We start from the raw sequence: 26,725 nt of genomic DNA, 5'->3' as shown, positions 1-26,725 counted from the left end.
ATAAAGGAGTCAGTTAAAACGAGGGTTTATTGTATATGATATTAGTTATGTAACTATTGTTGGGCAATCCAGTAATGTTCTGATTACATTCTTGGCAAGTCCTTTCCATTAGGGATTGAGTTAGTAATTGATCATTGTCTTTTTCTCTTCTGTCCTTTCCCCTATTGTGTATCAGATTCAACTTGACTCTTATCAGTAAATAATTATCTTAACATTTTTGATGTCCTGATTTTAGATATTATTGGAACAGATGACATTCCAGAATACACTGGCCCCAGGAATGTGGTCCGATTCTACCCATGGACTATAGATAACAAGTATTACACTGCTAGTGTACAACTATGTGTGGTGCCTGACAAATTCGAACTGACAAAGGAGATTGCAGACTCGGTGGAGGCCTTCGTGGTTTACTTTGACAGCGCAACTGTAAGGAAAATCTGTTTCTTGTTATATCTTTATTACCTCTGAAGGTATAGTATTAGTTGTGTTCTGAGTACTACATAGGGTTCAGGGAGCAGTTGATACAAAGCCAAATCAAAACTACTGTAATCACAACTTCTTGATTCCTACTCTGTAATGCAAGTGTAAGCACCTCCATTTTCATTTGACCACTTTCAGTAAAAAAAATTGGGAGGTGTAAAGAACTGAGAAATTGAACTCAAACTGTACAAATCAGTCCCACTAAATCACCCATGTTTAAAGTAAACTTAAATTTTAGACCACAGTTAGGCTCATTCCCAATTTAGCTATTGCTTACTTAAGATGTACTGAGTGCCAGTATTATAATCTGGCATTTATATACACATGGGCAAATTTAGTGAAGTTACTCTGTTTATATTGGTGAGCAACTAAATTAAACACTGATGTTTTTCAAAACGTCCACATTCATGTGTACACGTTATTATTTCACTTGCCTGTGCTAGCTTTTTTTCAACTTCATTTTTGCCAATGTTCTCCTAACTTCTTCGGGAAGCATTGACTCTTTGGTAGCAAGTGGTTTCTCAGATGTTCAATATCCTCGGGTTCCTTATCCAAACTAGTGAATCTCAATTACATTTCAGCAGGCATTTTCACTGAAGGGAGAAGGTGCAAAGTCCAATGCGGTGTTCTTATCTGTTTATTCATGGACTTTTAGGATCGGGGATTCCTGGATACAAATATCCAAAGCAAACTTATAACTCCCTTTTTATTTCTTTTGTTGAGATTGTCTAATTCACTAGGTGGGATTCCTGGTACCACCAAGCCTTGTTAACTGAAGTAGCTGAACAATCTGGTGAGCCCCGTTAGCACTAATGTCTGATTGCTCCCAAAACCAAGAATAAAATAAATTGAGTCACGTGTCCAGCAAAAGTTCATATTCTTAATGGTTTAAAACCATTTTCTATACCTGACAGGTAATTGGTTCTTTTTCTGCATGAGTTTGTTTTCGATCACAATAAAAACTCTTCATCCTCTCAATGGTAATCAATTGGTATTGGTTTGTTATCTGCACAGTGGACAACATCATTCTGTGACTGCTACTCCATGTTCGTACTTGACATGCCAAAATGAAATTTGGTTAAACTTTTTACAAATTTGTTGAGTTTATTCTAATTTCACTTTTTTAAATTTCTTGGGTGAAAACTTTGATACCATTAACATTGGCGTTCTTGTATTGCTAGACCACTGTGGTCTCATGGGTACATTTTAGAAACATTTCAAAATAGAACAACTGTATGGTTTCTAAGAAGTGAAGTTGTGCTACTCAACAATTTTTTTTAAATCTAGCTGCTTTGCAGAATACTGCAGTTTCCCAATTGCCCTGAGAATTTTTCTGAGGACGTAATTTCCTTCATGAAATTGGGGTATTTTGCTATCTGGGTGGAGCAACAATGATTTTTCCTTTTTAGTATGTTTTTTTGTTGTTGACATACTACTAATTTTACCATTACTCTTTTAATCTTTGACATTATTTTTGCCATTAAATTGTACTTTTTTTCTTCTTCAGAATACTGGCCTTGATGAGGTATCCACTTGGCTTCCTCTAACTCAGGAATGGTCCCCTGAAGTTTTGATTCTGGTGTGTGACAGAGTTTCGGACAATGGTATTTTGCTTAGTTTCTACTTTCGATATGACCTGTAAATCTGGTATTTTTAGATGGTAATTTGTACCACATCTGCCTCCACATGGAGAACTGGAGCTTGTCACAAGGATATGTTTGCTCAAGAGATAATTTAGAACCTATTTAAAGAGTAAGTTTAGTGAGTAAAATGCATTATACTGTTTGGTACTGGATCAGTTGGGAAGGAGGATCCAAAGCTTTTAAAAATTTAATCCAAGGCTGTGGAGACTCGTCCCATAAAATCAGGTGCTACTTATTCCTAAATGAGTTCAGCCTCCCTTGAGATATAAGTAACTTCAAATATAGACTTGTCACCTTCTACCAATCACTGGCTGGACTTGTATGAAGGAATACTAATTGAGGCAGTTACTGGAACTGCTGTTGCTCATCAAACTCAACTCAGCAAGATTTGGCATCATAAACCAGGTATATTAGGGAAACGAGTTATACCATTTCCTTGTGTTTCTAACACATACGACATAATGTGATTTGAACATTGTGCTTGGGCTTCATTTTGGGATGTCGCCTGTGTCTAAAAAGGATACAAATATCTCTGTCAAAGCTCCAGTAATCTCCACTCTTCTCCCTCTCAATAACAAGCCATCAGGCCCTGTGGACCTTATCCACCGTAATGTTGTTAGAAAGACCCAAAGTTTTGCCTCCTTGATATCAACAACACTGTTGTTTTTCCATCTACCTGCATATCGATTTCTCAATCCCGCTGGCTGTTGGGAGGTCTATAGTTTAATGATTGCACATCTCCTATTCTTGAGTTCTCCCTATTCTGCATCACTGGATGAGCCTTCCAGGAGATCCACTCTAAGTGCAGTAGTGACATTTTCCCTGATTGGTTGTGTAATCTCTTCTACATTACTTTCTTTCACTTTTGAAACATCTAAACCTTGTAATGTTGAGCAGCCAGTCCTTTCTCTCAACCAAGTTTCTGTATTAGCTGAAGCATTATAGTGCCACGCACTAATCCATGCACCATATACTTGGGTTTAATGAATCGTGTTGTGCAGTCAAGGTTTTTTGCGTTATTTGATCATGCTTTCTCTTTTAGGGGTGAGCAGACAAGTGGCACAGCAATGGTGCATTAAATATGGGTTTGAATTGGTGGAACTCAATCCAGAAGACTTGCCAGATGAAGAAGGTTTGCATATCAGAATTGCTATTACTGAATGTACTACTCTTTAAATTATACCTTAAATTATTACTAATATAAATTCAATGGATAGTCTGAAAATTTATTCAATGGATCGTCTGAAAACTTTACCTCTTTGCTACTTTTATTTTGGTCTATCTCCTCCCTTCAGAAGATAATAATTGTCATTGGGATCCTTTACCTTGCTCCTAGTAATTCAGTGTCTTATGCTGGTGCACTTTTTTGACCATCACGGTTGGGCCTCTTTCTTTCTTTGGAAATGGCCTAAGTTTTATTTTGTATTTAGCAATCCAAGACCATATCAGACATCTCATGTTTTTTTTTGTCCTAGAGGAGTTGAGACAAGCTCTGGAAAATTATTTGCTGACATAGCTAATTGTGGCTGATTTAGCCATGCAGATGGGTTGTTTTAAAAATAAAAAAATAAAAAATATATAATGTCGTGAGATAGAAAATTTCAGCTTGACCTTTGCAAAAAGATAGTATTAACAATCTTATTGGCTATGATGAAGGGACTGAGTACTATACATTCAAAGTGCTGATGATGCAAAGATCAGTGAGAAGGTGTAATTATCCTTATGAGAAGGCATAAAAGGTAATAAAGAGAAATGTGCGGTTATTCACTGAGGTAATACGTTAAATGGCATGAGAGTATTTAGGATGCTAGGAGAGATCGAGATGTCCTGGTACAAGGAACTCAAAAGTTAGCATGGTGGCCCAAATGGTGACCAGTATGAAGGTCTATTGCAAGAGGGAGTGGGTACAATTGTAAGGAAGTCTTGTCATCAGTATACGGAGCTTCAGTGAAACAGTTCTTGAAGTTCTTGACCATTCTTGGTCTCTTAAGAATTTTGCTCCTTTGGAGGAGAAGCAGTGAAAATTTGCGAATTGATTCATGGGATGAAGGTATTGGCTTGAGGAAAGATTAAGCAGAATGGAGTTAAGAGGAATGAGAAATTATCTTATTGCAACACGTAGGATTCCGAGGGGGGCTTTATAAATGGATGTGAGGAAGTTTCTCTGTGATCTGAGCGTTATGGCGACATGGTGAGAAATTGATCTTTTTAATAATGAGGTAAGAAAGAATTACTACTCTTGAACGGTTATGAATCTTTGGAATTTGCTGCTCCATGACTCGAGATTTGAATACTGGTTTGGCGAATGTGGTGGTTGTTAAAGAGACGGGATCAAACCTGGTCTTATCAAATGGGGAAGTAGGCTCCAGGAACTGCCTGGATACCTTTGCTTCTTCCTTCTCCTATTTGCATTCAAATGTACTGATATTATTGGTATTAGGTACATTTATGTTTCTAGTACTTATAAAGTGTTATTTGTTTTTTAAAGAGACTTTGCACAGCTTTTATTGCTTCAAACCTTAGTGCAAAGTGAGCTGTAAGGCAATGATCCATCACTGATTTTTGATCCATCTTAAGCACTATAGGAAAAGCGTGGCTGAAGAGGTTGGAGATCTACCAACCTCCTTACTTGAGAGGTATATAGTATACCGACAGGAAAAGGAGCATGAGAGGGGAGATAATTTATTTTTTAATCAAATCATTTGTAATAATGATGAAAAATCAATGATGCATTGCATCAACAGAAGAAAAGTTTATGCTATCTATGGGTAAATGCTGTGCCCTAGTGCATATCTTAGCCATTCCTTGCATAAAAGTATTTTGCATTTGCGTGTGTTGATTTCCTATTTTGCTTTAGCTTTATTGCTCAATTTGAAAATTGTATTTTCTATATTTCCATATTGTTAGGTATATTAAATATTCAGATGTATTAATGTCTACACAGATGACTTCCCTGAATCCACTGGTGTAACGAGAATTATTCAGGCATTGAATGCAAATGTGTGGTCAAATGTTGAGATGAAAACAGGTACGAAGTGAGATATTTTCTAAAGTTTATGATGAGTTTTGTTGAGCACCTGCGGGAAGGGAAACTTAACATTTCAAGTTGAAAACCATTAATAAGAGCATGGGCAGTTTTCTTTTTTCTTTTCAATTTAATCTTGAATTATAATCTTGGATTATAGTCAGCATTTTCAGTTATCTACTATTTGACTTTTCCTGCACCAACTCGTATCACATTAATATTTCACTCAGTGATATTTTAGTTTACTGGGATGATACGTTATGTCATGAGTATTTTCCCACTGTCTTTATCACATTATTTTAGCTTGGTAATATTAGAAAATCCCCTTTTTTCATGCTGCTCAAATTTAGAATAGTTGTGTCTGTACTTCTGATTGCATTCCCCATTCAAAGGGTGAATTAAAGGTGAATTTGTAAATGCATGTTTTTTTTTTCAAACTTAGACGACAGATTTATAGAGTTGTGACGCATTTCATTGAAATCAGAGTTTAATGTTTAATTTTGAGGGAAGCATCCTCAGAAATGACTGATCTAACCATTTTGATTATTCAGATGACTGATGGGATCTTGATGCCCATTTCTAGTATTATTGTGGGGAATTAATAGGCTCAAGCCAACAGGTGTTGATTGGCCCAAGACAGTTATAATTATGAGCTAAATTTGCTAATTTAATTTTTTGATGGAACACAAAACAATCATGTCATTTTTCTCTTAGATCGGCCACAGGATTTTGGCCTTCTCAGTAGCCTAACTGGAGTGCTTGAAAACTGTGGAACTGAAGCAGAAACGCAGGAAGTAAGTGATTGTCTAATTAAGAACTGATGCCCAGCTATGAACCAGTCCTGCTGAGCCGGATGATCACATTGCACAGTGATCCGGCACAGATCTACTTGCACTTTATTCTGTCTTAAAACTGTTGCAATTTGTTTCGTTGGGTTGCTGTAGTTTAAATTAACTAAATTATTGCATCGTATGGGAGGCGCATTCCCAATCTCGTTGTACCCCTGTACAATGACAAATACATTGTATATTGTATTGTATGAGCTGGGGAACAGGCCCTTCAACCCACAATGTCTGTCGAAAATGATACCAAATTAAACTAATTTCCTTTGCCTGCATATGATCTATATCCCTCCATTCCCTACATATCTATATCCTGATCTTAAAGCCTTATTAATGCCACTATAATATCTGCTTCCACCGCCACCTCTGGCAGCATGTTCCAAGCACTTGTCACTCTTAAAAGTATTTTTTTTTTAAAGTTGTCTCTTTTATACTTGTTCCTTTTGACCTCAACTGTGCCCTCTAGTCTTTGACATTTCCACCCTAGGAGGAAGGTTTTGACTGTTTACCCTTTCTATGCCTCTCATAATTTTATATGCTTCTATCAGGTTTCCCCTCAAGCCTTCAATGCTTCAAAGAAACCAATCCAGATCTAATCCTCACCGAATAGATAATACCCCCTCATCAAGGCGCCATTTGGGAAAACCTCTGCTGCACCCGCTCCAAACCTTCCACATCCTTCCTATAATGGGACGACCAGAATGGCGCACAATACTCCAAGTGCAGGCTAATATGTTATAAAGCTGCAACACAACTTCCTGATTGTTGCACTCAATGCCCCAACCTATGAAAGCATGTACACAGTACGCCTTCTTTATCACTCTATTTCCTTATGTTGCCACTTGCAAGAACCAATGGTCTTGGACCCCAAGATCCCTCTATATGTCAATGCTATTAAGGGTTTAGCCATTAACAGTACACTTTCCCCTTGCATTCAACCTCCTAAAATGCAACAGCTCACATTTGTTTGGATTAAACTCCATCTGCCATTTCTCCATCTTGTAACTAATCTATATCTCTCTATATCCTTTGACATCCTTCCTTACTATCTGCAACTCCACCAATTTTGGAGTATTCTGCAAAGTTGCTTTCCAACTCATCTACATTTACATGCAAATCATTTAGATATATCACAAACAAGTGGGCCCAGCAGATACCTGCAAAATACCACTGGTCACAGACTTCCAGCCTGAATAATACCCTTCCACCACAATGCTGTGACTTATGTGATTGTCAGTTACAGTTCTGCATCCAAACGACCAAGTCTCTGTGGATCCCATGCAATTTAATTTTCTGGATCAGCAATTTATCAAATGCCTGACTAAAATCCAGTTAGATAACATCCACTGCGAAACCCAATCACCTTTGTTGGATGATTGCAAGCTGCAATCCTGTATCGAAACACCAGTCAGCATCCTATAATGGTTTCATAACCCAGACTTTAATTGATTTCCTTGTAGTCTCTTCCTTTAGTTCCTAATAAGTTAATTTTCAAAGTTTGGTGATAACAGTATTTTTTGTGTGCTGGGGATGATAGTAAGTGTGTAATTACTAGAAGGTTTAATAAATATGAACAAGATCGGTCTATTCATCCCCTTCCACAGAGAAATGCAGGAAAAAGAGTTGCCATAATGTTGTGTAAAACACAAAGTGCTAGAGTAAGTCAGCGGATCAGGCAGCATCTCTGGAGTCTCCAGTCGGAGGAAGAGTCCAGAGCCGAAGCATCGCCTATCCTTGTCCTCCAGAGATGCTGCTTGATCTGCTGAGGTACTGCAGCATCTGCATTTTCTTGTGTCTGCCATAATGTTGTAGACAATAGACAATAGACAATAGGTGCAGGAGTAGGCCATTCAGCCCTTCGAGCCAGCACCGCCATTCAATGCGATCATGGCTGATCACTATCAATCAGTACCCCGTTCCTGCCTTCTCCCCATACCCCCTCACTCCGCTATCCTTAAGAGCTCTATCCAGCTCTCTCTTGAAAGCATCCAACGAACTGGCCTCCACTGCCTTCTGAGGCAGAGAATTCCACACCTTCACCACCCTCTGACTGAAAAAGTTCTTCCTCATCTCCGTTCTAAATGGCCTACCCCTTATTCTCAAACTGTGGCCCCTTGTTCTGGACTCCCCCAACATTGGGAACATGTTATCTGCCTCTAATGTGTCCAATCCCCTAATTATCTTATATGTTTCAATAAGATCCCCCCTCATCCTTCTAAATTCCAGTGTATACAAGCCCAATCGCTCCAGCCTTTCAACATACGACAGTCCCGCCATTCCGGGAATTAATCTAGTGAACCTACGCTGCACGCCCTCCATAGCAAGAATATCCTTCCTCAAATTTGGAGACCAAAACTGCACACAGTACTCCAGGTGCGGTCTCACCAGGGCCCGGTACAACTGTAGAAGGACCTCTTTGCTCCTATACTCAACTCCTCTTGTTACGAAGGCCAACATTCCATTGGCTTTCTTCACTGCCTGCTGAACCTGCATGCTTCCTTTCATTGACTGATGCACTAGGACACCCAGATCTCGTTGAACTCCCCCTCCTCCTAACTTGACACCATTCAGATAATAATCTGCCTTTCTATTCTTACTTCCAAAGTGAATAACCTCACACTTATCTACATTAAACTGCATCTGCCATGTATCCGCCCACTCACACAACCTGTCCAGGTCACCCTGCAGCCTTATTGCATCTTCCTCACAATTCACACTACCCCCCAACTTAGTATCATCTGCAAATTTGCTAATGGTACTTTTAATCCCTTCGTCTAAGTCACTAAGTTGTGTTTTGTTTTGATGTGTAGGTTAAACACTTGGCCTGTTAGAAAAAGGCATTATTGTAGATTCAATGTTTGATGTTCATTTTGACAGTTCATCAGATGAATGGATCAGCTTCGTTAGTCACCATTCTCATTTGTCTCCTCTACCAGTTCTTATCATATATATATATATATATATATAGAGATACATTTACAATGTTTAAGAGGTACTTGGACAAATCTTGAATTATAATCTTGGATTATAGTCAGCAGAGGTATAAAAGAGGTATTTGGTTGGGAAAAGTGTCCAGTGTAGGCAAATAGGATTGGGATAGATATGCATCAGGGCCAGCATAAACTAGGTTGGCCGAAAGAGCCCATGTCTGTGCTGATTCTTTTATGTGGTTCACTGGACCGGACCAAACCTAGGTTATATTGCAAAATTGTACAATTTGTTTTCTGCTAATCAATATTTGTAAGTACTCTGTAGGTCATTGAAGCGTTGACTGTAGTGTTAAGCCATTAAATCTCTAGAAGACTAACTTCCATTCCCAGTCAATCATGATGCAGCCAACCTCATTTGAAATTGACCTTCGAAGTCCTGGATTATGGAAGAGAATGATTAGCTAACAGAGAACCTTTAACTTGCTGCTGTGATTTTTGCATTGACTTGGGTCGAAATCATATTGCATCAACTAGAATGTTCCTTGTTTTTGCATTATTTGCTGAAGCTACCTGTCCAACCATGCACACAAATGTCTGCTCGGATGAGATATAAAACAACCTGTATGATATCCTAATAAACTGATGTATGTCTGATGATCTGAAGCTTATGAAAACCAGTGTGGAAGTCTAATTGTGTATATGATTATACCACTAATAAATTAATGAAGATTCTTGAACTAAAGAATGGTTAGAATATTAGAAGTGGAAATGAATAACTTGGATGCCTTTTTAATTATATGACGAACATAGGCATGTTTGGAAATGAAAAATATTCTGATGGGCTGGGTAAAATATTGTATGGAACCTAAATGCAGATACAGACCTGTTAGGCTGAATAGCCTGTTTCTTTGCTGTTTGCTCTTTGATTAAGTATGACTTTCTATCGTTAAATACTGATGCTCAATATTAAGGATGTATTGTATGACAAACAGTATTTTAGATGCATTCTTCTGGATGATCCATTCAACACTATTTTGTCTTAAACAGTACCACAGCCTTGCAGAGCCTGAGGATCAATCACTTGCAGAGAACACCAACAGAGTGGCTCCTCTTCAGACTGACAGTGTTATAGGTATGAAATGTCAAATCTCAATTCCTCGGAGTAGTTTTTTTTAATCATCATCTGGCTGATGTTCTGAATGCTTGTTTTGCATAACAGATCCAATGTTACATTTGGATATCCAAGAACTTGCTACTCTAACCACAGGTGAAGTTGACTGTGAAAACTTTGAGCGTTTGTTTGAAAAGCTCAAGCAAATGAAAGGTGGGTTTTGCACTGAAGTTAATCTTACTGGGACCTGCCGCATCTTATCCTGAGATAAACAGAATGCTCTCAATAGCTATGTTCCTTGAGCAGAAATTTGGAATGTGTGTGAGACAAAATATTTAAATACGTACATTTTTATATATGTGCTTTTGATTTGAACAATGGCGCAGCAGTAGAGTTGCTGCCTTACAGTGCTTGCAGCACCGGTGTCCCGGGTTCGATCCTGATTACGGGTGCTATCTGTACGGAGTTTATAAGTTGTCCCTGTGACTGCTTAGGTTGTCTCTGAGATCTTTGGTTTCCTCCCCCACTTAAAGATGTTTAGGTTTGTAGGTTAATTGGCTTGGTATAAGTTTCAATTGTCCCTAGTGTGCGTAGGATAGTGTTAATGTGCGGGGATCGCTGGTTGGTGCACTTGGTGGGCCGAAGGGCCTGTTTCAGCGCTGTATCTGTAAACTAAACTAAATTGATTGAATGACACTATTTCTTATTCGGTTGAAATCATTGTTTCTACCTAACACGTGAAGATTTAGTGCTTGTGCCCGAGTGCTTTTTTGAGAAAGTGTTAGGAAGAGGAGTGGAAGAATTGTAGCTTCAGTGTGCATTGCTGACATCTGACTAATGGTCTGGGAATCCTTCCAGCTCATTGTATAACATGAGTAACTCTTTGTTTTTAAAATGACAGACAAAGCAGCAACATTACCTCATGAACAAAGAAAACTCCATGCAGAAAAAGTGAGTAATTTTTAAAAAAAATGTAGGCAAAGCTCCAGGTGTTTGTACAAGGTAGCAAATCTGTGATATTGCTCATGAGTCAGTTAGGAATTCCATTGCCTGAAGGACTGTGACTAAATTATGACTAAGTAATTATACACTGCAAACAAAATTGAATACTGGATATTTGGGTTGTGGGAAGTTGTCTTCAAACTCACTTGTATACATCCCACTCCTGTCCACTTCCTGCATCCAACTTTTTCTCGAGTTCAATGTTGACTTCTGGAGTTGTAATTATCTTGCTTTCTTGAAATTAATTTATTGACTACTTCACATTAGTTTGAGGCAGAGATTGCTAATCACTTTCACACTTTTACTAACTTTCACCTCAATGCTGTGCCCTGTTATTTATCTTCCATTTCTTCAGTCCAGTGGGTGCATTTTGTTACGTTACTTCATTGTGGCCCTGTGTAATATTTAAGACCTTTTATTGGGTTATCATTGAACGTTCTCCTTTCTAGGAAAGATATTATAACTGCTCAAATCTTTCCATGGAATTAATAAAATTGTTCTCTTAGTGGCTTAATGATTTTTAATAAATTACATTTTAGCATCTGGGCATTGCTGTCAGGGCTATCATCTAAGGCCCATCTTTAATTGCCCTTCAAGAGTGGTGGTGGGCTGCTGCCTTGTAGAGCTACAATCTGTCTGATTGTACCACAGTGCTGGGGGCAGTGGGGAGGGAGATTTCCGAGTTTATACACAGTGACAATAAAGGAACAGTGACGTATTTCAAAATCAGGATGGTCTGCATCTTGGAAGGAAAGCTGCAGGTGGTGGTGCACCAATGCACCTGCTGCCCTTGCAAGTGGAGAAATTGGAGGTTAGGAGATGATGGTGGAATGGCCTGGGCCAATAACTGTAGTGTATTTTGAAGTCCCTGAGCGCCGGCTATGGACAGAATACATGTTTCAGTCGGTTAGTGGGGTGCAAATCAAGCTATACTTATTTTCTGCAAAGATAGAGATTAAAACTTCCATGACCATTGCAAGTGTTGTCTTCAATGTTGTTAAGCAATTCTTAATGTTTTAAGAATTAATTATGTAGTGGAATATTAGTTCAAGTCGTGATTGAATTATCCAAGCTCTATCAATTGCACCCAGTTCTGACACCCAAGTAAAAGAGATAACATAACAAAATAAGTATAAAATAAAAATTATACTTGAAAGTAGTAATGTTATCATGGTGATCCACCATAGCAACCTGACAATATTGATTTTTACCGAAGATCATTTGTTGCAGAATAGATGAACTGTTTAGCCAAACTTGCTAAACATATTACTGACTGATGCCAACACAGAAATAGGTTTATTTCAAAGTATATTGTGCAATTTTTTTTCTCATTTATATGTAATCCTTTTTAACTCTGCTTCCTCCAAATTGCTGTCTTGCGCTCATCTTGTGCTCGGTGAAGATGAGCAGTTTGCAGATTATAAAAGTGATTTGTTTGCTATTCACATAGTCCTATTTTGTTTGGCAGGTTGCTAAAGCTTTTTGGATGGCTATTGGAGGAGATAGAGAAGAGATTGAGGAGCTCTCTGATGAAGAGAATAATTAAGAGCTGGTCCATTTTGTGGCTTTCCAGATGAAAGATGTTTATGTGTCAGCTAAAGTGCTGCCTTTGAAGGACATTTCATTCACCGTGTTACTGGGCCAAGACTTTTCATGCAACTTCAGTGCCAACACTGTGGCTCCAGTGAATGTTTTGAATTGTGAATGATAAAATATGGATCTTTTGTGTTTCCCTTCTATCTCGGTTATATTTATTAGACTGAACATCTGACCGAAGTAGACTTCTATGGGAAGAAATATTGTGTACATTCACCCACTCTTTTCTAAGCTACGCATTATTTTAATGTTCTAGACATTAGTTAAATGCAATGGTACTCCAGTTAGATAGCATCTTCTGTCCACAATAGTGCCGTGGCAAATCTACTTGGCTCTTCCAATTCAGTTCCCTCTGGGTAGATAACCACAGAATAGACCTTCCCCTTGTGGTGTGGTAAGCTGTCAGCTTTCATGGAAACAGACATTATGGTGATGGAAATGAGGATTACATGTTGTTAAAGTACAAAGTGTGTTTGGGCTTTCTGCTACCTTGTTTATTTGGGAGTCTTGCATAGAACCATGTTACTGATGACATGGGAATGTTTATTGCTGATGCCAGCTGTCTAAATTTGGAAAATATTCAATTTCTCAAGAGCTACCAGCTCTTACCATGATGAGAAAGATAATTCATTAAACCAAATGACATACAAATTAATGGTCTATTGGAATTAAACAAGAAAACATTTAACAGAATGGTAATCTGATCAAAAAACGTAACCTTTATTGTCTGGTATGGGAATTAAATAAACTGCATGTGAACCTGTTTTGAGAATTTTTTTCAACATGCACCCTGGATAAGGAGAAAATTGAATCATCAGCTCCTGTTTGCAAATACTCAAATGGTAAACATCATGTGGCTTGAATTCTGAATACCCCAGCTGATTGCTTTCAGCAATAGTCTAGTTGGCCTATATTGACTTCACATTCAATGACTTGTTTAAAACGCATTTGAAATTTCTCCACACTCTTGCCCTTCCCATTTAACCCCCTTTCAACAATAAGGAACAATGTAACCAAACTCTCAATTCTGAGCACAATCTAGTAAAGGCTTGACTGCCTTGATGTGAAAATGAAAAACCACAACTTGGTCATATGGGCTTGGCTTTTACTGTTTAAACTTGCATATGAACCGAGTTGGTTCTGTAAAGCATCATGTGGGGAGTACTGCTGATCCCTGGAAGAATACAAGTGCATGCTTCAGGGTAAGAAACTTGTAAGTAGTCTCCACCCTTCGAAGACAGTAATTTCAGTAAATCATCAGTTTAGTAAAACAAACAATTGCCATTGGCATGATAAAATGAACTTTAATAACATTTGAAACATTTATATAAATGAAGAACTTTTGGCCATTTCCAAACACTTTAAAATAGAATAAAAAAACACTAAATTACAAGAAAGCACCTTTTTTTTAGTTAAAACGTTAGTTATACAGCATTTTCTGTTGGGACTAAATAGCTTAATGCTCCTTGGAGAGAAACAAGGTACCTCTACAGAACTTGGTAAAATGTTTTTGCAGGTGACCGGGTAGTCAATCTAAACAGCATCCAAGTCCCAGTAGAGAGCAAGCAGTACAGGTATTCCACTGGCTTTTGTTTTACAGGCCAATCATTAGTAAAGTATGTCTTAAGAACGTGCATTTCATTAAATAGGAAAGAAAACATCACCATGGGTCAGCTTTATTTTGACTATTCCACTGTTGTTAGCATCACAGATGCTGCTGTGGAGAGCTACTTAAGGCCATGGTGCACTGCACTGCTTGCTTGTGGGAGGATTGCCATTTTTCTGACAAGACCAAAAGTTGGACTTGAATGCTTGTTTAAATGCTGATAACTACAAAAACATCAAAGTGTTGCTTTAATCTATTGGCAAAAAAATATTCCCTTTTATTAATACTTCTGAACTGGTATGGTACATTGTCTTTCACAAACCTTGGGAGAGATCATTTTTTGAGGTGGAATGCTCATCCAGTTTCACTACTTTTCGGTTTGACTCTGATCAAGAATGGCAGCATACCTTAAATTTGCTCGTAGACAAGTAACAATGCATGATAAAATGAAATATGCCTAGATTATCTAATTTAGTAATACCTTTTTTTGAGAACATGGATGAGCAGCTGGACTGGAGCTAGATAACCAGTAGTTCAATCTGCAGTATACAAAAGTGCTATTGAATGCTTATCTCTTGCTGGAGGTAAAGACGTTAACATTTCAATGTGCAATATTCATTTCTTCAGTCGCAGCTTGGACTAATTCTGCAAGAGATTTTTTTTCTTATTTGACTGGGGGTCAAGTACAGCTACAAGTTCTTTTCGCTATGCATTTCTTTTAAAATAAATCTCTGCCATGGTTTTAACTCTTGACTGTATGCAAGGTGAAGCCAGCAGCTGCTCCTGTGCACTGTCGGTGGTAATTGAACGAACACAGAGGCCTTGATCTCCTGTTTATACCCTTGCAACGTCAACTTGACCATTCACCTCCATGTCTTAAGCTCAGCAGAATCACAGCAATCCAAAGGAAGAATGGAATAGAATCAAACAACAGGGCTGATCTGCCTGGATCTGGTGGGTATACCCATAACTGAGCAAATCCTGAGCACAGGTTGTAGCACAACATTTCGTGCAGACTTGCATTGTCAGTTTGTAATTTTGTGGAATCCAACAGGGCAGCTTGGACTTCCATAATTTTATCAGCTCTCAGGCCAGGAAATCCAACGCTAATCCCCATGCCAGGGTACGCAATTTGACATTAAAATCAATGGTAAAAATTCAATTGCCAAATAAAAGACAACTAAATTAGGAAAAAAATCTTTTAATTTAAAAATGTCATGTTTTACTATTTAAAAAAAACGTAATTTCATCTGTTTTTAATTGTTAATTGATGTTGAGTGCTCGTGGATGTTAGTCGTGTACAAATATTCAATTTAAATAGCAGATTGGCAGCCAAAGGTATGGGCCTCAATGCTGTCAGTGCCATTCTTGCACTAAAGCTGGTCATTTGCATAGGGAGAGGCCCTGTGTCTTGCTGATGTTGGGAATCCACCTCGTAGTGGAAGATTGCACTCTGAAGCTTGATGGAATAAGCTGCTTGCTCCAAGACACAGATTGGAAGATCTGCTCCAATCTCTAAATCTGGTACACTGCTGACCAACCATTTTGAAATCAAATTAACAGAAAATAATTCTGGGTAAGTTGAACTCTTCATATGAACTGGAATAATAACCTGCCAATGAAATAGTTATAGTGACACTAATAGACTTAAGTGATGTCTGAATCTACTAATCTGTTAATATATAAGGTAGCTGCAGTTCTTCACCATCTGGTTCCCAAGGAAGGAAATCTTCTGTTCTTGTCCAGTTTGGACCCTTGTGATTCTGGACCCACGCACATGGTTAGCTATTGTCCACCTTCTAAAATGACACAGGAAATAACTTTTTTGTAACAATAGGGGTAGACAATTAAATGTGAGCTTTGCTCGAGCCTCTGAACGTCTTTAAAATAAATTATTCCAGTTCGTTGATTATTAGATGAAGACATAGCTTTAAGATGAGAAGGAGAAATTTCAAGGAGTTTTACATTACTTTTTTTTTTTAGAGGGGTAGATGCCTGGAATGTCCTACAAGGGGATACGGTGGAAGCAGATACGATAGCAACATTTGAAGCATTTAGACAGACACATTATCAGGCAGGGAAATCGGGGATGTAGACCACATGCAAATGTTCAGTTTAAATTGGCAGTATGGTCAATACAGACATTGTGGGCTGAAGGGCCTATTCTTGTGCTGAACTATAAAATTAGGATAGACACTTCTGTACAAGTAGTATGTGCTCATCAGTGCTGTGTCCTGGTTGGCACTCACCTTTTAAAACCTGCTACTGGGTTTTGCTTTCGTCAATCAGGCTTCAGGAAAGGAAAATAGGTTTCACTCCATCTAGATTTTTTTTAATGGATCTCGTATAACTTAAGCCTCAGTGAACCAGGTGTGTAACAATTTCTCTCAACAAAGTGGGGTGGCGCACTGGCAGAGTTGCGGGTTTGATTCCGACTACGGGTGCTGTCTATACAAAGTTTGTATTTTCTCCCTGTGACTGCGTGGGTTTTCTCCACACTTTCCTTCCATATTCCAAAGATGTGCAGGTTTGTAGGTTAATTGGCTTCTGTAAACTGCCTCGTATGTAAAATGCAAAACTGGGATAACATAGAACTAGTGTACAGGTGATCGTTGGTTGGCACAGACTCACTGGGCTGATCGGCTGTATCGTTAAACTAAATGCTGCTTGTGTAATTGTGTGGTTTGGATCTCCAGTAAGATACACATTTACCTGTGGTTGACATGTAAGACAAACCTGCATTATGAATTTGTTTGAGATTTTTAAACGATTGAAGGCTAGAGATGAAATTGGCCTAAGTTAACCATTTAGTTCAATATGGAGCTAGTCATCATCTTCGTGAATGTGCTCTCCATAATTGTTTCTCCAGTTTGTAGACAAGAATTCCTATGACAGTAATTCCAGGAAATCCTGAGCAGACTATTCTAACATTGTTCCTGCATGTAATTAAAAAAAATGTAAATGTTGTACGAGAGTGCTATTTTAAAAGTATACACAAAGGTCAGTTATTACAATCTTCTATCCAAAACTGAACGTAACCTTGCTTTAAATTTCCCTCCAGAAGCATAAGTGTTATCAGTAGCTACAGGAAACCACACGGAAATGTCTGTGACCAGGATCAAGCAAATTTGTGACTAGGTGTGGAATTGATACAAGCTATTCTTACCCCAAGCATGTTTGTAGGGAGGTGTGGAATTGAGAGCAGCTGTTCTTTCCACCACCCCCAGAGATGGCTGGGAGGGCTACCCAAAGGCATCACCATTGGTGCTTACCACACAGCATAGCTCCAGCCCTCAGACCAGCCTCAACATGGGCCTGATTTATAGGCTCGTATGAAAAGCATGACATTCTCCATCAAATGATCAGCAATGGGTGTTCTTCAGAGGCTTGCTTTACTATCTCCTGTCTGCCATAGTGCTGCTGTTTTGAGCTGAAGGAATGCTCGAATGAAAGGTAAGAACTGCTCAGTCTGCATGTTTAACATGCACACCTCTCAAACCTAAATGTGTTCTGCATGTCTAATCATTGCTAAATGTAAAATGCATTGAAAAATATACAAATTTCCTCAAGCAGCTATGGTGATAATGACCACTCATTCTGCTTTTGAATTAAGTGAGGAACAATGGCTCAGCAACTTGGTCTAAGCAGCCCTTAGTTTAAACATCTCATCCAAAGGAGGCATCGCTGTAGCATTTAGCTACAGCAGCTACGCAAGTACAATATGGGGTTCATCTTAGCTTTGTTGGTAATTTAGATTATAACAGAGTCAAAGTATTCCAGATAGGTAACTTGATCTTTTCTAACAAAACAGTGCTGGAGGAACCCAGTGTGTCAGGCAACATCTGTGGAGGGAATGCACAGGTGATGTTTCAGGGGTCGGGACCCTTTTTCATAGTCTGAGTTCCTCCAGGACTTTGTTTTGCTCAAGATCCCAGCATCTGCAGTTCCTTGTGTCTCTCTCTTGATCTTTTACAACTCTGCCATACACATTGACTTGGAATTAACATAGGTTAATCAGTGATATGTTTTCCATTGTGAAATAAAAAAGTCCCATCCCATTTACTTTCCAGTCCAAAAAAATAGCAACTAAATTTTAAAATTCCCTGCAATTGAAACAGCAGCTGAGAGAGGAAGAAACATTTCACACTCACCCACCCACCATGATATAACTAATTGAGGTGATAAAGAACAGATCCAATTGGCAAAAAAAACAGTACTGAGGAATTCATGTGTGTGAAAATGTCCCTGTCCCGATCCAATGCAGTAGGGCATTTTCTCTAATGTAGTACATTTATGAAAATATACACTAACAAGTTAAAAGCAACCGAGCACATCACAAAAGCCAAAACACCATGCAAATAAAGGAAATAAAAGGGATTTGTAGGAAGCGTTGAAAGAATTCCAAAATGGGTAGAGTGGAAAATGTAAAGAATTTGATTTGAGATAAACTGTTAGCACAATCACCCAACTTCATCCTCTGGGCTGAAGTTAGGCAAATATCATTAGTATTTCCCATGTGTATTGGCACTTGCTGATCCCTCCACAGCACACATAAAATGAGGTTGTGATGATGAAATGGTTCCCATATGTTCATGTATTTCATACACATGAAGAAGTGACACTTGGGTGAGATACTGGCAGTCTGAAGAAATTATATTAATTATCTAATGTTGCAAAGAATTTCCGCCTCTGGCCACTTCCCCTTGGCATTCCCTTAGTGTAGAAATAGTTAAGTTGAGGTTTATACAGTAATGGGAATAAATCAAATAGTTGGAGGTGATTCCAGCAATTGGCCAAAGAGCCTAAGCATTCTTTACATACAGGTTGTGTTGAAATTAAAATTGCCTTCAATTGTAATCCATTCTTTCCCCTCATCTCAAACCTGTCATTCTTTCTTACTTCCAATAGCTTTCTGGGACCTAAGCTTGAAGCCACTCGATTTGACTTTCCATTATTTTATTGAAATCTTCTAAGCCTGCCTGTTAATTGATAATTATTGATGCACAAATATAACAGTATCATTGCAAGTAGATGTAAAGATCCAGAACACAGCAATTGGAGACAAAAGATAAAATAGCACATGAAATAGAGAGAAAACACTTCATCTGGTCAGTCATGGACCAAGGTGCAGCCACCTTTCTTCATTATTTTGCAAATTCTCTCAGTGCTACATGCATCTACTGTGCCAACTAGTTTAAACCTTTCAATAAGTGCTTACCTCATACTTAGTGATTTACAAAGCTCTGCAGATTCCACGCTACATTGATGCAGGAAACAGTTTTAATTAACTATTTCAGCTCTTGTTAAATTGTGATCAACTGTAGAACTGCTGGATGCAATCGTTAATAGCAAAGACCATTACAAAATAGAGATGGGCTGTTATAATTTTAAAGATACGTTGTTTATGTTGTGCTATGACCCAAGCACATTCATTACAAAATAGGAGACAAGTATGAAAGGGAAACTGCAAATGCACTAAATATAGTTTAGATGTAGTATATTTGCCCTTAATCTTTTTGGCTTCAGATTTTGACAGACATGTACCAGTGTTCATTCTATTTAAAATCGGAAGGGAAAAAATGCATTGTTGTTCCAGCATTACTTTGTGAACATTCATGTAGGACATAGCAAGGATGATAAATTCAGTGATTAGAATGGAGAAAAAAAATTCAATATACTGGTTTCTGATAATTAATGTAATGTCAAATCATGCTGTCCTAGACCACCTTTTAGTTCCAGTTCAGCAAATTGTTCTTCCATAAAATTGATCTGTTATTAAGGAAAACACCACAGCACTGATACAATGTTTATCCACGCGGGGTAAACCAAGAGTAATACTTTACTACTTTAAATTGTTACAGTTCAGCCAAAGTCTCAATGTGTCCAGCAATAGAAACATAGCTTGTGTTGGAAATTTGAATTGGACCCCTTCACAAAAAAAACTAACAATGCTGTTACTGTAAAGGCAGCAAGTTAAGAAACTAGGGTAAATAAATGCTCCCTTTATTATACAATTGCCAGGGTACAGTTCCACAGATACCAGCTGCTTTCAGTACCTTGCCCAAGATGTGGGAGTTGTAGAGAATGGAGTAAGGGTGTCACAGGCCCCCAGGGCAAGGGAGGGCATAATTTAAAATGGGCTTAACTACCCTAGTATTAGCCACATTCACACTTCTACAACTCTGATTTATATAGCGCCTATATCTAGAAAAAAATACAATGGTGTTTCTTAGCGTTCTCAATGTAGATCAATTGTTCAAAAAGAACAGCTCCTAGCTACGATAACCAAGTGCTTGTAATCTGTTTCAACTCTGACTAGAAAAGAGTGTAAAGAGCAGGAGGGGTAGCGTGCAAATTGACCATCCCTTATACTAGTAGAAATAATAGTAGTAAGGAAACATTGACAATAGAAATCACAACTCCCTGCACACCGATTGTTGAGAACATCTTGTCATCCTCCAACAGCTTGTGACGTGATACAGGGATGTGGCAAAAAGGACCACTTAGAGTTCAAAACCACCACATATTGCAAGAAAACTGTGGAAGGACTTTTTAGCTTCCCACTTGAGTGAAACAAAGTTTTCCGAGTGCCATGGTCTTTGCCGTTCCAGGCTTGACCATCAAAATATTCATGAGGCCTCTAGAAGAATAGAAACTGGTGAGCAAGTTCTGTACAACTAGAATTAATAGTCGTTGCTTGGAAATAGGACATGGCAAAGTCTAATAATATAAAATGGCCAGGCTTGTACTGGGAAGAACATTTTGCCATTGTTCAAATGAGAGATCCTTTCCCTCCACTAGAAAATGAGATTGAAAATTGATGTCCTTTTTGCATTTGCCCTTGCAATTTTTTTCTCAACAGCAATGCCACGGAAAGTGCTGAAAGTTATGGTGGGAAAGTGACAATGATGGTACCTGATATTGATGCAGAAGAAATGACCAGTTCGGGGCACCATGCAGCAACTTCTGTTTACTTTTTCTATAAATTATCTGCTACAGCCAGGCCCATAAAATTTGGCAGCTGTCTTCCCTGAGCTGAAACCAATCTATGACATGCTTGAACAGCGAATGGTCGGTGATCCCATTTGGGTGAGGACTTTGTCCAACCACTGTAGAGGTCCATTCAGATGAAGTTCAATCCAGCAGGGGGTACTGGTCACTGTCTGGCGTCTATGGAAATAAAGGCAGGTTTTAACGATGTATACAGGAGGAAATTCCAATGTGGACCTTATTACCATCCCTCCCACACTATTCCCAACCAGAAACTATGCATTAAGCTGCTGTTAATCACATTTTATATCTATGATGCATCATTCCCAGTAAGGACAATAAACACATTGATAGTATCATTCAATGAGAAGTCACTTTCATTAAAAGCATAAAACTGAAATTTGTATTGGTTCTCAGATGAGACCTGACTACGGGTCAGGATCAGATATCAAGAAAACTAGCTCCTCAGGCTTGTATCAGTTGCCGTTTGACCTTGGCAGAGTCATGCTTGGGTCAAGTTTTCAATGCATTGCCAAAGAGATTCCTACTTTAAATATGGATAACTACCAGGAGGACAACAGTTAAGATATTTTGGCTTTGTACAAAGTGTATGTACAGAGAGAGATACTAGGTCTCAAACAGGTGGATTTCACAGACCACAGTTGTATTCCCTGAAATTTGAATGATAAAAGGATAATTTGAGTTGCTTTTTCAAAATATGAAGGGCAGCATAATTGGGCAGTTAGGATTTTTTTTTAATTGGTCAGAAAATTGAGGAACATGTGGCACTGACTAAAAACTGAAGGCGAGTCTTTCTCGATTGCAGTTGGGAAGCATTGCTCCACACAGTGGAAATTGATGATCTCATTCAATAGTAGACCAGGGTCCTGTAAACCGCATTAACTACAAACTAGGTAGCAGCAATATAAATGAACACTATGTCAAGGCAAAGGGGAGCTGTGAAACAGGGTCAAAGTCAGTGGTTATTGTGGAATAAGAGCATGGTGCATGCCATTCCAGACACAGCAACATGGCTGACCGTCCAACACCAACAGTCTCCAGATCAGAGCCAAAGAGAGCTGCACAATAAATGCCACATCCCACCAATGAAACTTGTTTCTTCACAGAATGAGACATTTCTGCAGACTAAAGGTATACACTTATGGGAACGGGGGGAGCTCGGCAAGTTGTACTGAGCTTTGCACCATTTCTATGTAGTCCTCAGCCAACAAATAGTGTAATGAAAAGTCTTTCAAAGGAAGTGGTGGATAAATTTAAAGGATGGGGAAATAGAGGCTGGAAGTGGTCACAGATGGTGCTTCAGGCAATGGCTGTTTTTTTTTAGTATAAAAGAGGGTTAGTGTTGTATTTTAAACAAGAGTCTCACTGGATAGATTGATTTATATTTTCTTTAAGAGGAAGCAAAAAAACTCAAGTACACAAAATGAAACTCAAAAAGACAGATGCTGGAAATCTGAGATGAAAACAAAATGCTGTAAAGCACGTGGCATGTTAGGCAGCATCTGTGGAAAGAAGTAGAATGTTTCACGTTAGCCCCTCAGACAGACCCATTTGAATTTTCCCAGCACTTTCTACAGAAATGAAACATTTAACCTGGTATATAGAATGACTTGCATCTCTACAATACTTTTAGCATTCATTTCAGACTGTTCCATTAGCAGCATAAGGATGATCATCAATTGCATTGGTTTTAGCAATGTTGCTAGATGGATTAAATATTGAGCAACTCACTGGGGATAATGTTCCTGCTCTCAGAAATATTACAACAGAATCATTTGAACGAAGGTGTCATTAGTGCTCTTGTGTGAATGTAATGTCTCAGTTAGAGACCGAAACTCTGTTCACAGAACAGCCTTTCAGCACTGCACTCAGTCTTGTTTTTGGTGTCCTGGAGTGGGATTTGAACTCTCAGCCTGCTTACACAGGAATGCTACCAATAGAGTCAAAAGCTTTGTTTGAAGGAAGGTAGAACTAGGTCAGCTCTTTTCAGTAAGTGCCCAAGGTTGTCACAGGACTAGCACGCCACCCGCTGAGGAGTATTTATCTATTTCTTGATAATTAATGATCCTTTCTTCTTACTGACTCAATCACAATCCCCTCCCACCTTCTCAGCCTCAACTTATATTGTTCACGAGTGGCTTGAGGGCAGCATTGATTCTCCCCCCCCCCCCCCCCCCCCCCCCGTCTGTATATGTGTTTCTGCGTGCGTTTAGCATCTGGATGTGATTATCTAGCTGGACGGGAGCCAACATTTTGGAGTTTTGGCTGATACTTGCATGTGAGAAGAACCAGCAAAGCCTTTAAACATCTGGTGGGTGGTGGAGCTTCTAATCAGAGGCAGATCAGTGCTGCTGCTGTCCTTCCTGCCTGCTAAATGCAAATGTGCAAAAGAAAATATATATCTTGAATTACCAAGATAATTTAGAGACTTTGCCACTCAAGATTTGCACAGTGCAATTTAGCAGAAGCATACCCCTTTATCTCAAAAGACTGCATTAATTTTGAAGAAGGGCGAGAGACTTTGCATCTTACAATATAACTGAGCAGCTTGGCTGCCGTTTCAAATGCACACTGTTTTCCATTAGGTCAATGTTCTGATCAATTTACTTTAACGACATCTATTTATATAGCACCTTTAGCATGAGGTTCCTTCGTATAAATGTGCTCAAACAAAATTTAACTATCTCACGGAGATATTAGAACACATGACCAAAACGGTAAATTTTAAGTGAAGAACGAGGTCGGGGTCAGAAAGATTTATGGAGGGAATTATTTGTACTTTACTCTTCTGTATTGATTAAGTAGTTTTGGATACATTCTGTATAATGCCAATGCAATTTTATTTATTCACACCAATGGATCAAGTGTGTTTGTAAAATTGGTACAGTCGATGCTGCCAGTCAGTAACACAACAGTAATGCAACACTAGCTGTAGTAAGTCTGCTAATCACATTAAAGCCCGCGTGCAGGGCCAACTGCTACAGGCCCAATGAGCATAAATTCCATGAAATAAACACACACAGTTCAGGTAGCCATCTGAGCAGTGAGCTAGCTCCCCGAAGAGGGATCTGGCAGACTCTGGAGAGTGATCATGCCGCCTACTTTAGTGATTGAGCACTTTGTGCTTCCATTGTGTCAATGTGACCACAAACATATAATGTACCACGCTGCCAGTTATTGGCAGCCAAGTGGATTTGGCATCAAACAATAAAACTATACCTGTACTCTGCTCCCCAGCCTTTGACAAAGCTCATTCGAATCGTGCACATCCGTGTCAGTTGGTATACTGCTTCGAAGCCCTGGTTCACTGACTGAGCCAGTAGAGCTGCAAACTCCTGGTTATTGAAGATCTTCAGGTTGCATCCTGTTAAGGAAGTGAACAAATCAGCTGCTAAAAAAATCAACCCTCCCCCTACAAAGTTTTCCCAATTTCAGCTCCTTAATCTATGTCTATCCATTTAAATTGTCCAAAATGCTTGATGAATCTATCCAGTTACACAATTCTGCTTATAATCTTCACTGAAATGCAGACTCAGGAACAGGAGTTCATTAATCAATATCAAAACCATAAAAGCTGCCCACCTTCCTTACAACTATTCACATTCGGAAGTATCCATTGGCAGATATCAGAAACCAGAAGGCCAAATTGTTATGGAGTGAATGTCATCACAGATTCAAGAGATGTGTTCAGTCCTTGAATTTTTGTGCTGATTATTCAACCTTTGTTAGTCAGGGATTGGCTCCTTTGGTCTCTCAACGTGATGACACCTTTCTCAAAGAACATGGGTCACATTGGGACCTGGTGCAATAAGCCTCACTGAAAGTTGAAAGGAACATTCCGGGTCATAATACTGTGCAAGAAATGAAAGGGGAGTGGGAAGTATTTCAGACAGAAATAACTCGTCTTTCTCCTAAACCCCCCACCGCCCCCACCACGTCTATTCTCCCACCCAGTCCCTATCCATCCACAGCTTTCCTTCCCACATTGTGAAGAGCCTGCAAAGTCACTCTATTGCAGTTACCTGGTGGAATCTTGCAAACGGTTGCAGGGTGCCATCCATAGCGCTGGTTGCAGTTTGGACTCTGAACAAAGATGGCGCTATCACTCAGGCATTCAGCAAAGACCTCTCCCCCAATGTAGTATAGCCTGACTCCCCTGCCTGGAATGGATAGGATACAGGGGTGTCACCAGTCAAAATCACTACCAAATTAAAGACAGAACTTTTACAACATTGCTCCATACAAAAGTGTCCATATAAGAACCCGGAGTTATTAAAACAACACACAATTTACCCATTCAGTATACAACAGAGAACATAGATAATGCAAAAACACTTTATCTGCAAGTGTAAAAATAAATCATAAATCATGATACACCCTCACAGAACATGTCCCAACAAGCAGACACAACATCACTGACCAGAACTAGCTCAACACAACAAACCAGGATCTTGAAACTGGCCTTCAAAGTGAACAAATTATACATTTGAAACAGGCTCAGCATCTCAGTGCTTGTCGGTAGTCTGCTGAACAGACTACCCTTTGTAATGCACAATGCCTACAGTGAGGTACCTAACGTATGGACTAGTCATATTTACGCGAGTGATACGGACAGAAATATCGACCATCTTCAAGACCTGTCTGAAGAAGGGCCTCGACCCAAAACGTCACCTATTCCTTTTCTCCAGAAATGCTGCCTGACCTGCTGAGTTACTCCAGCATTTTGTGTCTATCTTTGGTGTAAACCAGCATCTGCAGTTCCTTCCCACATATCTTCAGGACGTGGTTTAGTAACTTAGAGTGACAATGCTTGCACAATCATGCCAACTTCTATACAAAATGTTAAAAGATTGACCAATCATCAGATGATGTACATTATACAGTAGCTGTTATTCCCCATGGCTGAGACTGTCACTTATATCAAAGGAATAAACCTTGGTTCAAAACCCTCATGGCTGATGAGTGTGTCATTTCTAGTAAAAGTACATTCAGTGAGGAAGTATCTTCAATATAGCTATGCCACATAGGAACATATGGGATGAAATAGTGGCATAATGGTTTTGTTACTGTTCCAACAACCCAGAGGCCAAAAGTAACGTTTGGATACACAAGTTCAAATCCCACCACAATCCCAGAAGCAATTTCCAATTAAATATATCTGAAATCAGTAATTGCAACTATGCAACTACTGGACTGGTGTGAAAACCCACCTGGTACATTATTCCCTTTAGGGAAATATACAGCTCGAGGATAAATAAGGATGGACAATAAATGCTGGCCTTGCCAATGACATCCGTATCCCATGAATAAGAAAAAATGTGCACCGGCATCTTTTAGTTACATCCTGCTGCAGTATAGCATTGCAAAGTACGAGACACTTCAATAATTCTCTGCTCCCCAGCCATGTCAACATATCAGAGGTTCAGCACAACAGTTTCCTCCCAGAATGTCTCCATATAACACTGGTATCAGTTTAAAC

The 26,725-nt window shown here is 39.0% G+C and overlaps 2 protein-coding genes across 2 annotated transcripts in view; one reads left to right on the top strand and one right to left on the bottom strand.

The window, feature by feature from the left end:
* The window catches only part of aagab (alpha and gamma adaptin binding protein), a 33,491-nt gene extending 20,098 nt beyond the window's left edge, over positions 1–13,393 (top strand). The window contains exons 3-11 of the mRNA XM_078427567.1: positions 236–426; positions 1,988–2,084; positions 3,166–3,255; positions 5,068–5,151; positions 5,863–5,942; positions 9,968–10,052; positions 10,140–10,244; positions 10,933–10,982; positions 12,502–13,393. Of these exons, the coding sequence (XP_078283693.1) occupies positions 236–426; positions 1,988–2,084; positions 3,166–3,255; positions 5,068–5,151; positions 5,863–5,942; positions 9,968–10,052; positions 10,140–10,244; positions 10,933–10,982; positions 12,502–12,579 (860 nt within the window). The 3' untranslated portion in view covers positions 12,580–13,393. The remainder of the gene's footprint in view (positions 1–235; positions 427–1,987; positions 2,085–3,165; positions 3,256–5,067; positions 5,152–5,862; positions 5,943–9,967; positions 10,053–10,139; positions 10,245–10,932; positions 10,983–12,501) is intronic.
* A 499-nt stretch (positions 13,394–13,892) lies between these two features.
* smad3b (SMAD family member 3b) overlaps positions 13,893–26,725 on the bottom strand; it is an 89,685-nt gene continuing 76,852 nt past the window's right edge. Inside the window, exons 7-9 of the mRNA XM_078427566.1 lie at positions 25,269–25,406; positions 24,466–24,610; positions 13,893–21,405 (exon numbers count right to left, since the gene is read on the bottom strand). Coding sequence (XP_078283692.1) covers positions 21,282–21,405; positions 24,466–24,610; positions 25,269–25,406 — 407 coding nt within the window. The 3' untranslated portion in view covers positions 13,893–21,281. The remainder of the gene's footprint in view (positions 21,406–24,465; positions 24,611–25,268; positions 25,407–26,725) is intronic.

The sequence above is a fragment of the Rhinoraja longicauda genome, chromosome 33 (assembly GCF_053455715.1).
Source record: "Rhinoraja longicauda isolate Sanriku21f chromosome 33, sRhiLon1.1, whole genome shotgun sequence".
NCBI lineage: Eukaryota > Metazoa > Chordata > Chondrichthyes > Rajiformes > Arhynchobatidae > Rhinoraja > Rhinoraja longicauda.
Note: the sequence above shows the minus strand (reverse complement) of the source record. Positions and strands in the feature narration are given on the sequence as shown.